Source organism: Pipra filicauda, unplaced genomic scaffold (genome assembly GCF_003945595.2).
Source record: "Pipra filicauda isolate LSUMZ 115617 unplaced genomic scaffold, ASM394559v2 scaffold228_size1260155_pilon, whole genome shotgun sequence".
Taxonomy (NCBI): domain Eukaryota; kingdom Metazoa; phylum Chordata; class Aves; order Passeriformes; family Pipridae; genus Pipra; species Pipra filicauda.
Window position 1 is genome coordinate 30852 of NW_024104341.1, and position 21515 is coordinate 52366.

The 21515-nt window shown below is 37.5% G+C and overlaps 2 protein-coding genes across 7 annotated transcripts in view; one reads left to right on the top strand and one right to left on the bottom strand.

The window, feature by feature from the left end:
- Positions 1-6201, bottom strand: part of AIMP1 (aminoacyl tRNA synthetase complex interacting multifunctional protein 1) — a 37052-nt gene extending 30851 nt beyond the window's left edge. For 3 of the 4 annotated variants that reach the window (XM_027734631.2, XM_039381510.1, XM_039381509.1), the window contains exon 1: positions 6120-6201. In XM_027734631.2, coding sequence (XP_027590432.1) covers positions 6120-6121 — 2 coding nt within the window. In that variant the 5' untranslated portion in view covers positions 6122-6201. Of the gene's footprint in view, positions 1-5768; positions 5997-6119 lie in introns of those variants that run through there. The other variant, XM_039381511.1, reaches the window with a different exon arrangement.
- Positions 6202-6493: 292 nt separating this feature from the next.
- The window catches only part of TBCK (TBC1 domain containing kinase), a 100641-nt gene continuing 85619 nt past the window's right edge, over positions 6494-21515 (top strand). Inside the window, exons 1-3 of one of the 3 annotated variants that reach the window (XM_039381503.1) lie at positions 6494-6778; positions 12370-12605; positions 15049-15121. In XM_039381503.1, coding sequence (XP_039237437.1) covers positions 12413-12605; positions 15049-15121 — 266 coding nt within the window. In that variant the 5' untranslated portion in view covers positions 6494-6778; positions 12370-12412. Of the gene's footprint in view, positions 6779-11060; positions 11339-12369; positions 12606-15048; positions 15122-21515 lie in introns of those variants that run through there. The other 2 variants (XM_039381504.1, XM_039381505.1) reach the window with 2 other exon arrangements.

Here is a 21515-nt window from a genome sequence, read left to right on the forward strand (position 1 = left end):
TAAGGGTGGTGAGATACTGGAACAGGTTGCCCAGAGAAGCTGTGGATGTCCCATCCCTGGAAGGGTTCAAGGCCAAATCAGATGGGGCTTTGAGCAACCTGGTCAAGTGGAAGGTGTCCTGCCTGCAGGGTGGTTGGAACCAGATGGTCTTTAAGGTCCCTTCCAACCCGCAATTCCATAATTGTACACAAAATTATGGAGCGTAACAAAAATTGCAAAAGTTAGGTAAGCAGAGGGTCTCTCTTTTCTGGAATTTCTCTCTGAAAACATAAACGGCAAAGAAGAATTTATCCAATTCTCATTTCAGTAAGGTATCAAAGTAATTTTCTTTAGAAACAGCAAGTGTCAACAAGTGATTACAATTGCTCTTATACATGCTCCCTGATGCATTTAATCATCACAATGGATCAATTTCAGATTACCATAACTCCAAGTTACTGTAACCTCAGAGAAACCTTATCTTTCATCTTGGTTGGCAGAGATGATTTCCTCACTTATGCCTTTAAAAGTAATTCATATCTGTATTAATGTTCACACTCTGTATGGACAATAAAAAGGTTTTGGACAAATGTTCCCTCCTCAGATTCTGTAGACAGAACAGGTGACCTACCCTTACCAGAAGGCCACTAACCAACCAACAATATTCTGACAAAACACATTTAAACAAAACAAATCACAAACATGCAAGTGAACAACTGAAAGATGCTCTGCTCCAAGATTTCAAAAAATTACAATCTCAAAACATTTGGAGCAGTCGTACTACCCAAGCAAACTAGCACATTTTTATTACGCTCAAAAACCACTTTCCCTTGTTCCATTTATCAGATCTATTCAATTGACTGGAACGACAGGGGCTATATTTTCAGGAGGAAAATACCTGCTTGCAAAATATTTCATGCTTGTTATGGACTTCGCCATTAGAAAATTTGCCCAAGGGCAACTAATGACTTAATCAATTAACACCACACCAAAAAAACTACAGAAAACAACTTCTGATGTGGGAACTTATTACCCTGCCATGCCTCCCCACTCCAGTTAAAAAAACAAAAGTCAGCTCAAACTTGCAATTTCTCTAGAAAACAAGTGTGAGGGAAACAGGAGTAAATAAAGGAGAAGCAAGTCAGGAAATCTTGACTAGACACATTTTATTATAGGCACACTGTCTCAGCTGCTCAAGCAATACTAACATTGCACTCATACATACTCAAGACTCCCTACAACTGCCACAGAGATCTGCCTTTGTTCAGATTCCCCTTTCCTGTCTCTCAGCTTCTTAAAGACACTTCAAAGAAGATCAAAAAGCTTGAAAGAAGTATAGCTGTTTAGTCTACAGAAGAGAAGATAAATGGGAGACTTGGTCTCATTCTTCAAACAGAAAGCAAGCTGGTACGAGAATGGGACTAAACTGTTCACCAGGTCTGATGCAGACATCAAAAAGAATGCAAGATTTGAGTTTTGGAAAACTTTCAAGTAACAGTAATAGACTGAACAGGCTGCCTTTGCAGGTTGTGGAATATCCATCACTGGAAGGTTTTAAAAACAGGTTAGGCAAACATCTGTCAGAAGTGATTAAGATATAATAGATGAGAACAATTGAGATCTTTTGCTCCTCTTCTGCCAAGGTCTTTTTGTTACACCTGGTGTTACAAACCAAATAATATTTCCCTTTTTTATATCCATGAGTTTTATTTAAGTTTAAAAAACATTTAATAAAAGTTACCATTCTGTGATATTTCCACATATTCAAGTGTGTTTATTTGGGACAACAAAATACACATAAAAGATTTGCTAACTCTGAAAGCAGGAGAAAGAAACCACCTGTGAAGTAAAATAACGTATTAAATTTACACTCACTCTGAATAAATTGACCTCTAACATCATAATGCAGACAGCACTCTATTTTCTCATTCTCCAAGAAAAAAAATTGTGAAAACTTTAGCTGATGACTTACTGATCTGCAGTCACTAAGATTTTCCTTAGAAGAATTTTTTTAAAGGAAAGTACTTTTTCCCAAGCACCAAAAAAAATAAATAAATTATATATTAAAAATAATTTAAAATAATAAAGCAGAAGACTGCTTTGAGAAATATTCAAACCTTTTTTAAATTATATTAAATTATGAGTAAGGATGGTTTCCATCACAACGGGGGGAGGGGGAAGCCAGAGACCTTTTTTCCACCCCCTTACTGTTTAATACTAAGGTAACCACGGAAATAAAAAATAAACATTGATTTCCCCCTCACACCCAGTACGACGGGAAATCTATCAGGGGAAATGTTTCTTGGTAAAGGTAAGAACCATACACACAACTGTTAAGAAGAATAAACAGATTTCTGGGGGTCTTGCTCAACTGACATCATGTAACTCATACAAGAAATAAGAGGTGCTGTTTGCTTTGCCCACATCTGATGTTCCTAGTAGCTGCTTTCTAAGCTGACTCCTCAGTTTTATCTATGTTGCCTAGCACTTGACCTTCTTTAGGTTTTAGGAAACTCTCCCTTAGAAGAGACAAATATGAACGAATACATTCACACGACAGCGGTGACACACAGCAATCAAACCATAATTAGAAAAGTTAAAAAATACTACGGTTGGTAACAGATTTGTCTTCCTGCACATTTGATCAATCCTTCTAATGACAACTGCTTATGTTATTTCTATTATATAGGTATTTCCTAAGTACGTTCACAGGGACTTGTAAAGTAGGTGGGGTTTGTAGGCACTCAAGAACTCAATTTTTCTTTTCATTCTTGGTCTGGGCAGGTCCTGGATAACACTTATATGTTGGATCTCGATATGTGTTTTTTCTTGCCAATTCAGGATCCACCCCTCAGTCTGATGTTAAGCTCTCTCTGCTGCTTCTTAAGGTTTTTTAAGAAATGAACAGAGTAACATGACATCCATAAGATTATTTATTCTACTTCAAGGAGGAAGGCGCAGGGAAGCTGAGAAAGTGATAGTTTTCTAATTTGATTCTATTGACAATTAGTGAATTTATATAAAGCAGCAATTTTAGAAGTGGTTTATTAATTCAGAAAGAAAACACAAATTACTACAGTTGATTATTACCTTATGTTGTCTCTTACTATCTCATAATTCAAACTAGCATGGTTCTACAGTATAAAACATGCTGTGTAATAAAAGTATAGCAGTATTTTGAGGCATTCATACAATATTTCCAGAAGCTGCTTTTAAAGTTTCATGCCAACTGAAATGAGTGTACTGTATCTCAATATATTATGGACTAATATAAAATGAAAGTTTTTAACTTTCTACTTTAGTCCTAATTTAAGAAACACACACACACACATACACACCAACCCCCAGTTACAAACAACCATGTCTCTGTGGAGTTCAAGGAACAAAAATAAAAGATTAACAAATAAAAGATTAAGATTCGGAAATACCAATCAAATTGTTGTGATGACATGTCACTTAAATAAAGAATTCAGTGTGTAAAGCATATAGCATGAAATTTCAGTGATAAACACTACAGTTAAGTATATATATTTCAACATTCTCTAAATTGGGACCCTGTCCTTCAAGAATGTAATTTTACCAAGGATATTAAGCACACAACTTTAGAAAGAACTAAGAAGAAGAAAAGGGAGGAATGCCGCCAATACACCTTGCATGACAGAGCATTACTCACACAATGTTTTATAGTTCTCTTTTCAGGAAAACAATATCGTGAAACTTCCAGGTCAACAGAAAGTCAAAGACTCAAGTAGACTAGAATCTTATAAATTTTTGGTTGTCAAAATTAATTTTAAGAAAATGGTATTATTTGATTTAAAATACTTTGCAAAGCTTAATAAGTCCTAGGGGGCTGTTTGCTCCCCCTCCCCGCCCTCGTGGCACACAATTAACTTCATTCCTAGTCTTCTTGGATAACATACCTAACTGAAAAGACAGTAATGTATTAAACAGACTTCAGTCAAATATTTTAGAAGAAAAGCCATTACAGACAATATCTCCTAAATCAAAAGAATGAAGAAATATCCATGGACTGTTTAGCCCTCCTTCAATAAAGAGGCCCTAGGTTAACTTACCACTGTTAAATTCATGCTTACTGAGAGTTATAATGATGTCAAAGCAGCATAAACACACCTTGCTGCATTAAATTTATTTTTCAGACTGTTTTCCCACTCAAATATGCTTCATTCAGAGGCATCAAGTCCTCAAGGCCCTAGGCAACTCAAGAGCCCAATTATTTCCAATCTGATGGACTGTTTTAAGCAAATACCCTTTTTCATTTGATACCATTTTCTTCACACGGTCCACTGCTTTCAGTCTGGGGAATAAGAGTTATTTCCTTCTCTATTTACATTTAAAGGTGTAAAAGAAATGAATACAGCTATAGCAATATAGAGAAAATATGCACAAGTTTCATACTAACAACTGGAAAAAGACATTCCTGAGCAGAAGCTTGCTGAAAATGGTTTTAACAATCATTTTGACTTAAATCACTCTGCCCTCAACATCTTGCACATTCAGGATCCAGTAGAGCTAAAACATGAAAGCAACTCACAGATATATTGCTTAAAATACTTTTAAGTCAAAATTGCTGTAACAAGAATATATTGTTAAGTTGTAACAGAGTGGAGAAAATATATTATGACACTGATAAGCAATGACCCTTGAGGCTAGCTAAGAAAACAAAACACAAACCAAACAGCAACAACAACAAAAAACAACAAACAAACCCAAACCCCAACAAACAAACAAAAACTCCATCACTTTACTAACCCATTTTTAAGGCCTTAAAATTTTTAACAATATCCAGTATTAAAAATTCAGGTTTGGGACTTCGGTTTTGCTTGATTTTACAGATTTTGGACTTATCTTCCAACAGGTTTGCCAAACAGCATAATAAAATTTAAACGTAACTGGAGAATAATACAGCAAGTGAATCATAAGGACATACAAAGCCAGGATGCTGTATTGAATCCCTGCTGCCTCACCTCGCTACAGAGTTCATGGAAGTATCCTGAACCACAAAACTATTTGTGAAAAGCAATGATATCATTGAAAAAAATAAATTTCTGAGTTAAAGAAACAGACAGAGCAAGAAATGCAAATATTACTTAGTTTGCAGCAGTATTTTGTTCATTTTGCCAGCTGCTAAACCCAGCTCAGAGAACCTTACAGGTCAGCCTAAGGTTATACAGCACTTTAGCAGTGTTGCCATGTGCTGGTTGGCTGTGCACTTGTAATGTGACCTAACAAGCAATAACGCATAAGCTCGCCCCTGTTATCCACTGCATCCATTCCCAAATACAGTATGCGCTGTATGTTAAAACTTTACAGTATCTCTACTGAGGATGGACCAAATACTGAACTTTTCGCTCAGTGAAGTTTATTGAAAGGCATAACGAATGTTCCACAATCCAAACTAAGGCAGCATTTACTTTCCCACTAGTAACAGCCTTTCCTGTGCAAAGCTCATAGATTCTCCGCGCCTGCACTTCCCAGGCTATTATAGCGTTTCCTCCAACAGCCCACCATCACGCCTCTTCCAAGCCCTCATTCCAGGGGAAGGGCTGCATGCACGAACACAACTGATTTTGGATGGACTCCTTCGGGTGCAGGCGCGTCCTCCGCTCAAAGCGCGGCGTCTGCGTTTGCAAAGCCGCCCTACAGTCACAGAGCACGTCGAGCCCTGCGAGCAAATCCCACGCGCGAACTGAACCACGAGTTTAGCGCCGCTTTCCGCAGCTCGCGGCTCCCATCCTGCCCCTCCGCAAAGAATCCCTGCTACAGCCCACCTGCGTTAGCTCTGGCGGCTCGGAGACGATTAGTAGCAGCAAACTAGCGGGGCCCTGCCAGGCTCCCCCCCCCCGCCCACTCCAGGGAGCTCGGGCCGGCCCCCGGGGGAGCGCCAGGGCGTGAGGCCGCCACGGCCCAGTGGCCTGGCGGCTGGCGAGGGACTGCCGGGGTGAGGCACCCGTAGGGGCGCTGGGAGCGGGCGAGGGGAAGGGACAGAGCCTGGGGCAGACCAAGGGCAGAGGCAGACCAGGGGCAGAGCCAAGGGCAGGGGCAGAGCCTGGGGCAGAGCCAAGGGCAGGGGCAGACCAGGGGTAGAGGCAGAGCCGCTGCGGCCCCCGCGGGACACTCACATGAACCAGGAGCCGCCACTGCCGCCCGAGCGGAGAAGAAGGACCCGCTGCCCGGGGCTGCTCCAGCGAGCGCCTGAGGTTTATAAGCGGGCGCCCGCGAAAGGCCTCGCTGCACTCAGCAAGCACCGGGCTAAAGAGCACCCAACGCCTTGTTCCCAGAGCGCTGGCGGACCACGCGCGTACACGGCGGGGAGGGGGGTCGGAAAGGGTGTTAAACTCTTTCTTTGTAGTTGTTTGTTTTTTTGGGGTTTTTTTTAAAGACCCGAACGAAATAGAGCTCAGGCATCGTGCAGGCCGCCCCTGCGGTCCTACAGCGGGCGGCTGGCGCAGCTGAGTGACGCCGGGGCGGGGAGGCGGCCCTGGTGCAGGTACCGCCGGCAGCCTTCCCCATCCCGGTCCCTATCCAACACCCCTTCCCCTGAGGACCCCTGGCTGGCGAGCTCACAGCGGCACAGGGCTGATCGGGGCCGCTAGCATTTCTATAGCAGTCGTTTAGCGAGCCGGGTGAAGCTGATTTCTCTCCTACAAGGTTCAGTCCCTGAACAGCCGCTTCTGTCGGAGTCATCAAATGGTGACAAACCCCGTCTTTGTATCTTTGTAGGGACACTGGTGTAGCAGAGCGGGCAGGCAGCCTGTAGGCAAAAGGCACTGATAAGCAGGTAAAAGAAATAACGGGTAAAAGAAATAACAGGTTTATAAAGGAGAGAAATGGGGATGAAAGTCTATTCTGATCTATCAAAATAAATACCAAAAACTCGGTTTTTTTTCTTCGTGCCGTCCAAGTGTTGTTATTTTCTCCCACTGGCTGAATGTTCAGCTGCAGGGGTGAAACTCGAGGGGTCCGTGTAAATTTCAGCAGTTCTTATGCCTGGTTTTCAGGGCAGCAACCTTTTCATCTGTGTAGTGACTTTATAAATGCTCCAAACAGCACCAGTAACTCCTGTGCAAATATAATGCAGGTATAGAACATAGGATATTTGTGTATATATGACAGAATTCCAAATATTGCTGAGATACAAGCCATCAGCAAAGGTTAAGAAATGCTCTATTTCACTTGAGTAAAGTGATGCTTTAAAATGCCCCCCAGAGGAATTACTGTTTAGCATTTTCATGAAATAACTCTTTAAATATGTGTTAGTTACCTATACCAAAAGCACCATGATACCTGTCTGGGTTCCCCCCCTTCCCCCCAAAATTCAGTGTTCATTGAAGGCAAAATAATGGCACCAGAGCCTTGTCAAAATCTGGTTTCCATATTCTGTTTATCTTGAATAACAGTATTATAATTAAAATTTTGGTATACTTTTATATTCATCTATTGCTGAACTGGTGTAGCTGAAATCCAAAGCAAAGTGTTTATTTTCTTCACTGAATTTACTAGTTTGGACAGAATAATGACAATGTTGATTATTTTCTCTTAACTGTACCTTACTGTCTGTAATTATCTGCCCATGACTTCGTAGTTATTCTTTATTTGTAGTCAGAATGCTTCTTACTTCAGTGAATGTTAGAGAAATTAGAAAATCTTGTAAAAGAAGATATTTTAATGTTATGCCACGGGGGAAAATATTTGATTAAACACAATTCTGCTTACATTTAGATTTTTTTAGCAATCTTATGGCATTTGTGGTAGATGTTCAGTTTATACTGCAAAATAAAAAAAAAAAAGAGTGAGGTGAACTAAATTTAATCCACAGTCTCCCCCATCTCCTGCAAAAAATTAAGTTGATAACTTAATAGGTTTTATTATTTGTTATTGTGAAATGAATGTGTCCCATCTCATTATTGTGATTATCCTAGCAAACTCTTACTTTTTGTTCTGTGGTCCCTTCCATAGGAATCTGAATTCACCTGTTCTTCAATACTCATTATGCATTTTAATAAACTTTGTGTATAGCTGATTGACAATGGCAGACAGTGGGAGATAAATCACAGTTTGGGGGGGAGTTTTGGGGAAGTAGCAGCACCAGGTAAAATTGCATCTTCTATTTCAGTTACTTTGTCAAATTAATAATTACTATGATTGCAGCAGGAATATTGTAAGACTTAAGAACAAAGAAATTCTGTGAAAGAATTTCTTCTTATGAAATGACCTACTTTGTTTAAAATACTGTGATTTAATGAAAAGCAGTGTAAGTACAGGATGGTCAGGCTACCTGCTCTCCTGGAATTGTTCTCAATTGCTTTAAAAGTAATTCAGTAGCAGTTCTGATTATAATTATGTTTTAATGCGGAAAAGCTGCCTTCATTAGGTGGGGAATGTTTGCACCTGGACACTGAAGAGGTGTTTAAATAACTAGCCATTTCAAATTACTAACAGGTATTAGCACATGGCTTCTTGTCATTTTTTCTGCACATGGACAGTTGAGGAGAGCCACAGCTGTGTTTCACTGGATGGTTTTATTCAGATTGGTCTGTTTGTATGGGCAATATTTGCTTCTGAGAGATTTATACATTTTCTTAAGGGCAAAGTTCTAAGTGTCCATTGACTCAATCACCTTAGCACTGCTACAGTGAAGAAGCTTTAAATGATGGATAGAAAAGACTAAATTCTGAAGAAAAAAATATTTGTTCTCTGAGAGCAGTAGGTATTCAGAGGAGCAAATAAGTTGCTCAGGAGATGAGGAGCTCCATCCTGTATTTTATTTCTGAATCTTAGTCATGGACAAGCTATCTAGTGCAAGATTTTCAAAATGGTGCTTAATCTGAATATTAAATAGGAATTTGTAAAGGGGTTTTTTTTGTGGCTGATTTTGCTGAGAATTTTGGTTAGTGTGTTTGTGTACTGTAAAGGTTTCTAAGGGAGATTTGGACAGAGGCAAGGGAGCTCAGGAAGGTCATTCAGAGGTGGGATGCAACAAATCCACTTCTGGACTTCTAATCTTTATGCCAGACGTATTTCACAGATGTGATAGACTGTCTCTCATATATGGAATAAATGGTGCTTTGGAAACAGTGACTCGGTAGTTTTAGATGACACTAATAAGACAAGTCTTCATTTTGTCTTCCGTCTTGGCTGTTCTGGATTGTCAGAATTGAATTTCCAGAATTCAATCCCAAAACTGAATTTACCTTAACTGTTCGTGGTGTCAGTTTAAAATAACAAACCCTTCTTTTTCTCTTCTTGTTTTTATTTCAAAGTAATAGGGAGGTTCTGCAGGATATAATTCATTCCTTCAAGTCATAAAATTAATGCAATATGTGTCTCTTCTACATAGTGCAAGTGAGTTTGAGGTGTAAAACTGCATTTGTTGACCCTAAGGACGATGTGTAGCACACTCATGGGTTTATAGTTCTGCCAGACTTCGATGTGGAGTTAAAGAAAAACAGACAAAAAACCACAAAACAAACAAAACCCCATTTAAAATGCTTTCGTGGTTTCCCATAGAATTAATTCTATAATAAGAGAACCTGTTTTAATGCATACCTTTTAAAATTCCTTATTGATTCCTTTAGGTGGGTGTCAGGAAAGATTGCTTATATCATGTCTTCCTTTCTCCTGTCTGCTTTCTAACCAAAGGAAGCAAGGGATAAGTTTAACACATTGCAGTTGGTGTAAATCATCCTTGTAAGCTAAGTGATGTAGAGTGCAAGGAAAGTTTAATCTCTTAAAATGGTTTATTGAATTACTGAAATTTAACAGTTGTTTTTATGAAAATTCCTTTCTAAATGTCAGCTGAATGCAGGTACAATGTGTTAGGGAATTATTCTCTAACACTGTTTTTCTACAGTAAAAATGAAAACATCTTCTCTCAGTAAATATATTGTATTCTACATATGTACATTTTTAGAGACATAATGCACCTTGCTGCTTGGATGTAATTTTACTCTCCTTCCCCTCAACTCTGATCCTAATAACTTGGTTTTCTTTTATTTTAGAGCAAATATTAAGAGGACCATTGTACCAAGCAAGATTATAATTCAATCTCTAAGTCAAACTATATTTTCTAGATGTTTAATATATATTTTCTTTCTGAAGCTGAGTAGTTCATTTGGCAGATGTGATGTTTTTACAGGAATGTGGGTCTTGTTATAAGTACACAGCTAAAGGTTTCCAGTTGGAAATTGCTGCGTGCCAATAAATCTTTTTGCTGGCACCCTGTCCAACTGATGTCTTTCCAATGGAAAATTCTAACTGTAATTTCCATTGTTCACATCCCAAAATAAATAATTTACCCCCCAAAAAAATGAAATATTCATGAGATATGAAAGTGTTCTCTATTTACAAATAAGACTTTTAATACAAATACTGTTATAAAAACTACAATGCTCAATGCTGTTCCAGATTTATTTTCTTCCTTTTCCAAGTTTGATTCCTTAATTCTATGCATTCACATTTAATATGATGATGTTTATTAGAATGCAAAAGTACATATCTCATGTCCCTATTTCTTCAGAGGAGAAAAAAAATCACAAATGCATGCAGTCGTTTAAATGTGCTTTGACTGTATTAGTTCAAACACAAGTACATTCCATAATTTCCATTTGTCTAAACTTAGTAAATATGTTTGGTTTATAAGGATCTTTGTGCTGCCTATATGGAGTCACTCTCAGTTGGGGTTCATGAAATAAATTTAGTAGTTTTTAACTGGGAATGTTATGCTTGAAACAAGATTGTTCCCATAGAGAAAGAATAATTTTGAGACACTAAATTATTAGGTGTTCTGTTTCTCCTGTGTGACTTCCTCAGGAGAGAATCCCTTTTCCTGAAAGGAGCAGGTTAATTTGGGCTTAAAGAAGAACAAAAAAGTAGTGAAGAGCTTCATTAGTGCTCTGCATAATATTCTTTTTCTTGCGTTTTGTTTCGTGAAGCACCTAAAATGTTAAAAAATTATCACATCTGATTTGAAAGAATTATGTTGCATTTATACTTTAAGCTTGTTGTATTATTTCTTTTATGGGATTCAAATCCTGAGTGTTCTTCTTCCTTGTTTCCTGGAGAACTTGCATATTTGCCTCTGCTCTTCAGAGCTTTTAATAACTGTTCTGTGGCTCACAAGAGAGTTGCTTTCCATGTCAGTGGACTGGTTTTGTTGATGGTATACACAGATGCCTCCAGAGTCTGTGCTGTGATGTTGAAGTGAGCTGGATGGTGCTCTCCTGCACAGGTTTGTTAATGAAGTGGATGTTTTTTTATTCTATGGCCTCTTGTACGACAATACGTGGAAGTGCCATCTGCTTCACCGTCACAGCTTCCACACCAGGGCTCACTTAAGAAGGTATAAGCTTGGCGTTTTTATCTCTGTTTGTATATGTATCCTTGTACACAAGTACAAATGTGCTGTGGGAGTTAATGTGTTTGGATAATAGTCCCTAATGATAGGTTGTACTGTCTCGAGTCACCTGCTGGGCAATCCAGAAATGAGCTGAGCAGAGGCTTGATGCGGTTTTTGGAACTTGTTGCCTCAGATTAAATTTGTAGTTTGCTAGTAAGAAGAGTTCAGGCAGTTTTACCTGAGGCCTCTCTGACTGTGGAAGTGTCTGTTAGTTGTGCATGGTTTAGATTTTCATGTTCTTGAATGGTGTAATGGTTGGTTGTGGAAAAATGCAGAGAAAATGTTCAGCTCACGCTGAGTAGAAATGCCTAGTTCAGAGGAGAGAGCTTGTTCCTGCCGGAGAGAAAAGTGGTCATGAAATTAAGTGCTCCTGGACCTAATTTCAGGATAATTTATTTTGCTTGACTGTCTCACAGAAATATTTAACATAGATTACTTTCTTAATTTGTTATTGACCCAGTGTGTGAGCTAGCAGCTTTACCCATGGATAGGGAAAGGAATGGTGGTAGGAAAGAGGACTGTTACATCATAGCTTTAAATATTAGGATTGCTGTAGTATATAGATGCTGGATCATCACTAAAGCTGTGGTAATCCGGACTTGTGGCCTGCTGATACAAGGTGGTATTCTAGAAGAATGTTGTCTGTTTAGTGCCTTTACTGTTTTTTGAATAAATAACCTACTATATTGAGGTAGTTATCTGAAGATTGCTTGTATTAAAGCATGTATCTGCTCCTAAAAATAGTTGTATTTGATTCTTAAATCTGTGTTTAAAACTATGGTTATATTTTCATCTTTAAATGTGGTGTTTATGACGCAGCAGCACTGTAGCATTAGTATTATTATTGTGTTTATTATGCAAAAATGTCCCTTTCTCCCATAACAGAGGGAAAAAAAATTAATTGCATTAATTAGTAAACAACTAGGAACCTGTATACTTTGCAGATAAATTTTTACTTTGTATTCTCTGTTTAGGGAACACAAATTGCTCTGAGGAGTTTAAGATTGTGTGAAAAAGATGTTTCCTTTAAAAGACTCTGTGATGGGTGCCTCCACCTTCTTTGCCTCAGCTCTACCACATGATGTTTGTGGAAGTAATGGTCTTCCTCTAACACCTAACTCCATAAAAATTTTGGGGAGATTTCAAATCCTTAAAACAATCACTCATCCCAGGCTTTGCCAGTACGTTGACATTACCAGAGGTAAACATGGTGAGTATCTGTTTAATAAGCAAATTTTATGTATGGTTACAGAGTTATATTTTTGTGATAATATATTGTAAGGTGACTGAGCAGAATACTGCCTTCATAGCACCACAGAGTGGCTGGGTTTCAGTCTTAAAATTACTGTATGCCTTTGCTGTGACTGGCAGCATTGGTGCTTCTGTTTCTTCTCTCTATAGTTAAGGCAGAGGATTGTTGTTTGTCCTGTTCTGTTGTGTGTTACACTAACTGATAAAAGCTAAGTACTTTCTTCTTTTTATACCTCTCTAAAATTCTTATACTCAGTTGCTGTTCCATGTCTTTGTGTGGGACATGGAAATATGTGTATTTTTGATGCTGCACTCCTACACCCATGCTGTTATCTTACAACCATTTTCATGGGATGGTTGGGGTTTTTGTACTTGATTTTCATCTATTCTTGTTGTCTCGGTCATCTTGTGTTTTGGCTGCAAGCTTCCAGTATTCTTTTTTTTCTATCTCTTTAAGATTTCTCCCACTAATGGTTATTTTATTTTAGTACAGCTATTTTTTGTCAGTAACTGTTATCACACTTATTGTTAGCTCAAATAAAGCTTCAGTTGTTTTTTTCTGCTCTAGATGATCTTATTCTGTTGCAAGCTCAGCAGGACTACAGCACTTAATTTCCACAAAAAGGCTGCAACACCTGTGAAAATTTAAGTGATTGCCATCTTTAACTTTTAAATCAGCAATGTTCCCATATAAAAGCACATTGTCTGTATTTGATTAGCTACAGGGTCTCATAAAGTAGAACAAGTAATTTTTGTCCCCTTTAGAATGCAGTATGATAGAATGTTTAAGATTTTTAGAAGATTAGGATATTGCCAGCTCCAAACACTGAAGTATTCTGTGGGACAGGGAGTTCTTTATGCATTTTTCTTTGCTCTCAGATATGTGAATTTTTCATTTATGCAGTCAGGAGATCTATAAAGTTTAATCACTTTGCTTTTGCTAGTGCCTCTTGAAAGAGAAACTGGGATTTTCTTACAGTACTGTTTAGGATGAAAGGTTAGGAAGCATTAGCTAACATAACATTTAATAAATCAAAAATAACTAGAAAACCATGACCTTTTTGACAACAAAGAGTAAAATGAAGATTTTTTGTGTATAAATATGAAGGAAAAAATACTCTCTGATAATTGAAGTAATTTGATGGATAGCAAATAAAATGTCTAATCATGAAATCAGGAGACTGTTCCTAATGGTTAGAATAGCAGCTAATAGATTTCAAATAATATGGCAAATTTGGTGGCAAATTTTCTCATTCTTACGCTAACAGAACTTTCAATTTGGCAGTTCTCTGCATAATAATTTAATGTTTGTGGGGATTTTTTTTGCAAATGTCAATTTCTATTCTTACAGAGGAACATGAGAGCAGACTAGGAAAACAGTGAAAAAAAAAAAATTAGATGTATGTATCCCCCCCCGAAGACCCTCAAAGGGGAAATATAAAAAAAAAAAACCACATTCAAATGTTGTTTTTTTTTTTTTTTGTAAAATTGAACAACTTTTAAATCTTTCCTAGCATTGTAGGAGACAGTCTCAGAATTTTTTCCTCCAAAGAAAGCATAAATGCTCCTTTGATTTTAAAAAGGAAGAAACAGTTGAGTTACAAGCATTCCCGCTTTAATGTGATGACAGGTGTTCCTCAGTTTTCTATTTTTATCTAACTCTAACAGTCATCTTACAAAAATGTGTGTGAGATAGTTTAGTTGGTTTGATTTTGAATCTGTACCTTGACTACTGGCTCATCTATGAGTAGCAGAAGCAGCAAAGCCTAGCTACTTTAGGAGTCTTCTCACACCCCCTGTAACATCTTATACCACTGTCTTTTCCTGCTGTATGATTGTTGTCTTCAGTGCAACGATAGCTTTGGGTTTTCCTCTGTATTCAGAGCCAGTCCATCAGTCTTCAGAACATGTGGGACCCTGCAAGGGCTATTTGTTGGGCAAGAGGTGCTGGAGCTTGTTGGCTCATCAGGACTGAAACTCCTGTGCTCAGCCTGAGTCCCTTTTCTCAAAGCTGGTGTTACTTTGAGTCTCTTTTGTCAACCCAGCTACATATTTCTGTGAATTTATAGATGCTTATTTTGAGACCTCTATTCTTCAGTCAAATCTGATTGACACTGGCTGAGGTCTTCAACATTTGTTAGATTACTGGATGGATGGATTGACAGTGCTTCACATGAGGAAATTAGAAAGATAATCTGCTGTATCTCATAAACAAAAAATAGTGGTGTTATCCATAAATTGTACTTCTTTAACATTTAATTATGTATAATTTTCCATACAGTGTATGTAAAAATTCTTTAACATCTGCCAAATAGGTATAGTGTGAAGTCTATACTCCCAGGATCTCATCTGGATTCCAGTCCTGCTGTACATCTTTTTTTTCTTTTTTTTTCTCCTATTAGAGAGACTGGTTGTGGCGGCTGAACACTGTGAAAAGAGTCTGGAAGATTTGCTACGTGAAAGAAAGCCTGTCAGGTAAGATGTCAAGCTAATTCAAATCCACTCATCATCATTTCACATATCATCTGTGGGAAAGTCCCGGACAAATTTTTTAACTTTTACTGGATTATATAAATTTTACTTGGTTAAAATTTAACCTAAAGACATTGTTTATCAGATAAAATATGTGCCTGAAGAGGGAGTACTCATTTCCATGCAATTCTAAAAGCCGGAAGAGTTACAGGGAACTTGCTTATAAATGAAATACTTTGTAACTCGTAAAATCCTGTCTGTCATGTGATAGTAGCTTTGGGTTTTCTTTTTAAAAATAAAACCAGGCCTATGACAGGATAAGGAACTTTCTAAGAATTAATTTGAAGATTAAGTCTGCCGGATCGTGAAATACAGCTTTCACTAGAATGGATAGAATTCGGTGTGTGTTTTTTATATGCAGAAATCTATTAATTTATCAGCTAGAAAGTGAACAAGATGTCAGATATATATGCCAGGGTGCTAATAAGTGATTTGAATTTGAGTTTATGTAGTCACTTCAGCAACACTTTGGTCAAAACCAAGTGCAAAGACTGGATGTCAGGACTATTTGCTTAAATACTAGGATATATGGAGTAGTTGAGCTGTATCTTTAATGAAACAAACAGAAATCCAAAAATCCCTGTCAGGCTTGTTGCACAAAGTGTTAACTGTCATTTTAAAATCTGTCGCTATTACCTTTGAAGTAAATAAGTGGTATATATGTAACACAGAAGATGTGAAGAGTGGAAGGAGAATAACATTATTTTTTTTCGGGAAAGCTAGACATTGTGTGCTAACTGGTTATTTCAGAACACAGAAAATATATAAATATAAAACACATTTAGAAAAATCCAGAGTCTCCTCATTCTACCTTTTGAAGTTTATAGCTTAAGTTAGATTTCATCTCTCTTCATATTTATGCAAATGTAGAGATGATAATTAATCAGTAGAATAATGGACAATTTTTTTCCCGGTTAACATGAGGCATTTCAAGTGGGCTGTGTTTGATGAGGGTCTATGCTTCTGTGACTTCCTGTGACTCATCCCAAATTAGGTTTGTATAAAGGGAGTAATACTGGATCTGTAGCTGTTTGAGTCTTGCAGCCCCTAAATAGGATGCTAACAATGCCTGGCAGAGATCCATCTAAATGAAAAATGCCCTGTGTTTGCGTTAGCATTTTGTACGCTTAAGCTTGTATAGCAGTGTGTGTTGCAGAGGACTATAGCTTGAGGAATGTTAAGGAACTATGGTTTCCATTTTTTTTTGAGATAGAGAGGTAGTTAGGTGTAAAGGGTTTTTCACGTGTGATGTGTGTGTGTATATATATATCTTATAGTTCTTCACACAGTTTTGCATCAGGTTCCTATTGTGCAAAGTTCCAGAAATAATTAAAGCATCAGAAACTTTTTTCTTTCCTTTTTCGTTCAGTTCTCACACTATTGTTTGAACATGTGTGTTGGTGTTAGATGAGGAGCAGCCCAGACTGCCTGCTGTCTCATGACTGTTTTTGAAAAAGCATGCATGTAGCTCTTTCAATTTGGTTCAAATTCCTTGATACAGTATGCTTAAGTAGGTTCTCTGGCAAAACTTTCTCAAATAACAGTGGTCTGTATGTACCTCCATTATGCCCCTCTATACTTCCGTGTGTTTTGTGGCATCCAGAAAGGTTTTTGAGATTTTTTTTTTGGATAGTTTGGTAAGGTATGTGACTTTGGGTTTTGGCATGCTGAAAGAAGTTACTTAGTTTGTGACAGTTACCTCAGCTCTTTGGGCTGTGGCTCTGTTGAGAGTAGTTGCACAAAGCCTGGCTTTATTTCTTCTTCCCTCTTGTCATGAGGAAGTTTTTACTGAAGTAAGTTATTCTATTATCTGATCTTTCTTCTAATGAGCCAATTGGGATTTCTTCTGGAAGTTATAACACCTGAGGTATAGGGCTAAAATATAGCCTGTATGTATATCCATAGCTTTAAGAGACATTAGTGACTCATCTGCTGAAAATTGCAGCTTTTGCAGTAGTAGCTAAAAAGATAAATTATGTTCACTTCAAATGAAGTTTCTTGCAAGACTGATGTTTTCCTTCTATTTTTTTTTTAATGAAAACAGAATTTTTTGATTCTTGTATGAGACCTAGAAATTTCCAGAAATAACTTGGATGGACCATTTCCCAGTTATTAGTTATGTGATCTGTCTATATCAATTACCTTTGGAGGGAAGTCTTTAGCTTTTTTTACATGTTCTGATTGTATTGGTCGCTGGTAGCATAACTGATTACACATCCAGAGTTGATGCATATGCTATTGCAATTAATTTTATAAACTGTTTATGGAATGTGAGAAACTGCTTTTCTGGTTTCTTGATTAATTTTCCTTACACTTGCCAGTAACCTAAGTCCTTTGCACCTGCACCACAAGCTGATGTAAAATCAGCAGGAAATCTTCTATTATGTTAGTGCTGAAGTTCAAGACATTACATTATGGACTGTCTGTCTTTCTATACATATTGGAAAACAGGCCATACAGTTGTTTGGTAGTTATTTGCAGTTAGTCTTTGCTGAAGTCATGCATCAAGTAGGCAGACATTCCTTAATATATGAATTATACTTAAAAAAAAAAAGTAGGGAAGTTCTTTCTTCAGTTAACCTCAGACTTTCCCCGGGTTTTCTAATTCTGATGAATCAGTTGCACATAGGAGCCAAATACTGGAAATTAGACCTCTACCTGCTCTGTCACAATGCAGAAAGTCATTTTACTGAGGTTATCACCAAAAATTTTCTAGGAGCTGGACTTGTGTTATATTCAGGAATTCATTCATTCATTACTTAACAATAATGTGTAAGCAGTCCCCAGGCATTGCAGAGATGGTTTGTCATTGTCCTCAAAGTTAACATGCTTAACTTCACTTTCAAAGATTAATGCACGTAAGTGTTTGGTAATTTATGGCCATATTATTTTCTGGTTTGAGTTTTGCATATTTGGGGTCCTGGATTAAGCCTCTGCTGCTGTTAAAAATCAGGTAAATTTCAAGAACTCTCAAGGGATGAAATGAGTGTCAGCTCTTGCAATTCTTACCATACATAACTAGATACAGGAAAGGAATTTAATATAGCTCTTCTTTCTGTGTTTCAGGGGATAGCCACGTGGACATTGTACCTACAATTAATGCTTCTAAAAGTGACATTAATCCCAATTTTCTGTACTGTGCTTCCATAGGGCATCACAATAACAGCAGGAGAGCTCTTTTGGACTTGTGTGCCACGGGAAACTCAGGCTGCAAACATAGATAAGAGTTTTAGGGTAGGATAAAAATTTTAGGCATTGATAACCCATTTTTCACCAGACTACTGTCCATTGTTCTCTGTGTGAGAGGTTGTAGTCTGGGTCATTGTTTCCTGTTTGTTCCATCTCAATTTAGTGCCCTGTTTGTTGTTGCGCTCAATCAGAGAAAGTATGCACTTAATTTTAGTTTATAACAGTCGTGTTAGTGCAAAATCAGCTCTCTGAAGTATGTTCAGGAGTGAGTTAAATATTTAAAGAGCCATGAATTTATGTATATAGTCACACAAAAATAGTAAATACCTGATTTAAGATCATAATAGTTTACTGCTGTTCAGAGATTTGAAAACGTGCCTCAGTCTGACTGGCTTCCTCCGTGTCTTCTTGCACAAGCAAGGATTTTTGTCTTGTGAATGAATTGAAAATAAGTCACAAAAAATTATGGTGGGTAGACATTTTGTACTTTAACAGTCTCACTAAGGGTAGTGATAGTCAAAATTTAACTAGCTCTTCAAAGTTGCTAGTTATTGGAGCATTGTTGAGGCCAAAGAGCAGAATGTAGGATGTACATTTATCTTTAAGGTTCTCCATCTTTTAAACATGTTTCTAACTACTCCTTTGAGATACTTTTTCCAGACAGTGTTAAAGGAGTTATTTTCTCTGCTCCTGTGCTGTTATAATAGGAGTTGTGAGCATTTCCTTTTCTGTCATGCTGAAGTGTATTTCTTCTTTGAAGAAGTTGGTCTGCACTTGTATTCATAATAATAAAAATGCCAGCAAATACTGACATTTAGCAGACTTTTGGCACCTACAGTAGAGTTTCTGCATTGGTCTTTAATTTGTGGCTTGGACAGTCTAAGTCTATTCCTTTCTTCAATAAAATATAGTTGTCATATGTTTTGAAAGTCATGGTATTGAAAAATTACTAGTGAACCATCAGAGATACAAGGTATAGTTTGTTATACATGGAACATTTGATGGGAAGCAGACTATGTCTGCAGCTGTTTACTAGTTTGGAGAAAACATGATCTGACTGATTCGGATGAGTACGTTTTATTGGCTGTATTAAACAGTTGTCTTCATTGATTGGACTAGATTTCTTTATGCCATCATTGCTGTTAGTGTCCTTTTGGCAAACTTGAAGTGAAACTGAAGAAATTAGATGGGGAGGAAAAGCAATTTCTGAGTAGCCAGGCGTTCTTCAAAAATATTGTAAAACAGGTGCAAGTCATCAAAAGGCTGAAGGTTTTACATGATTTGCCTTGAAGAGCTGCATATGAGCAGAGTTTCATAGGCTGAGTATATTCTGCTTTGAATCAAGTCTGTGTTGGAATTTCACATGAGAAGTCCATATGTCACAATGAGGCTGCATTTGGCAAGGATAAATTGTGTAATAGTAAGATGAAGTAGCATTAATAAACAAACTTAAAATTATTTTTTTTCCTAGGCACGTGTGAGATTCTATAGTTAGGGCATTTAGTGTCTGTAGACTTTTCCTTTAGTTTCTTGATAATGCTTTAGTTCCAAATCTATGATGAAACATTATACATTAGTCCAGACTCGTTTATATATTGTCCAATGATGCTTTTCTTCATGTAGAAGTATAGTTTTATTTTTGTAAGTAATTTTTAGTCTGACTGCAACTCTTTCTGTAGCGTTCCTTTTAGCATAGATTGTCTCCTGGGACTGCCTTTCCTCTCACAACAAGAAAACAATTGGCAGTTTTCTTGAGGTATTCGAGGTGGACATTGTTACTCTTGATGTTTGAGTGACTTTCTGGGTATGGAATCAGATTCTTTGCTTGTATAGTTGGCTGCAATGTTTGTAGCAGCACAAAGACATTTCAGTACCTATGTCCATGTCTTCCTTACATGTGAAGTGTAACAGTGAGTGCATCCTTGTTTCTTATCTTTCTCTATTCCAGGAAAAAGCAAAAAGAGAAGAATCCTACTTATTGAGATGGATAGTCTCTGCTTCTTGCTATTAAAATGTAGATACAATAGCTGTATACAATATAAAGTCTGGAGATGTGGAAGAGGTGTGTGATTGCTTCCTCTGTAGTTGCTTGTAGATACTTCATACAGATTCCATGCTAAAAGCAGTATTAAAGATCTTGAGCTGAAGATGAGTTATGCTGAGTTAATTGAATGCAAAAGTAGTGGAAAGTTTGGAGTCTACAGTTTTTAGTCAAAGAGGATGTTGAGTTTCTCTCAAACAGACCAAACATCATCCTCAATACGAGAGTGGCTTCATCCTGAAGAGATACTTGTGCAAGGAATCGTGTAAGGAACATGTTAAAATTCCATTCTACATGAATGAGCAAATTAGTACTAATGAGCTAATGGCTGAAAACCCAAATGTCAAATTTGTGTTGTGCAAATCTTACTGGAATTAAGGCACATTATTTATCCTAATATTGATTTATGATAGTTGTGTTTAGAATAAAAATTGCTTGTAGACTGTGAGAACAAGATATGGTTAGTATATGCTTATTCTAACTCAATACAGTATTCGACACTTTATCCTGATTTTAGGAAGCAAAAAAAAGGAAGAGCTAACACTCATTAGACTTGCTATACAGTGCATTGTTCTACAATGGGATTTTATTTTTAAAGTGCAAGTTCTTGCCTTTGGAACAACTGAACAATGTCTTCAGGAGAACATTTGTCACTAATTAGGGACAGCTAGTTTATTTAGATGCATTGATATGCTTAGAAACATCTCTGTCGTGGTTTGACATGTGGATGTTCTCTCCTTGGGTTTATAACTAGATAGATACCAGGGCATTGGAGATTGCTGTTATAGAAGTGTTTAGAAGGCTGGAAGTTCAGGCTAGTTTTAAGGTTCAAAATGTTGACTTCATTCATTAGCAGCACACATTTTGCTAAAGGTTAGCTCATACCTGTAATTAATTATCACTGTGTTCACAAAACAGAAAGTTTATAACACTTACTGCAAATTAGCTGTGAGTATACAATACCATGGAGCTGATGCTGTACAGTCAACAGTGGCATCTATGGGCCATGGTGGTTCTTAGAAGCCCCTTGAAGCTTCAAGGTGGAAAGGCTTGAGAACTCTTTAAGTGAAGCGTGGACTGGTCTTTCTTCTACTGTTATCTATGCCT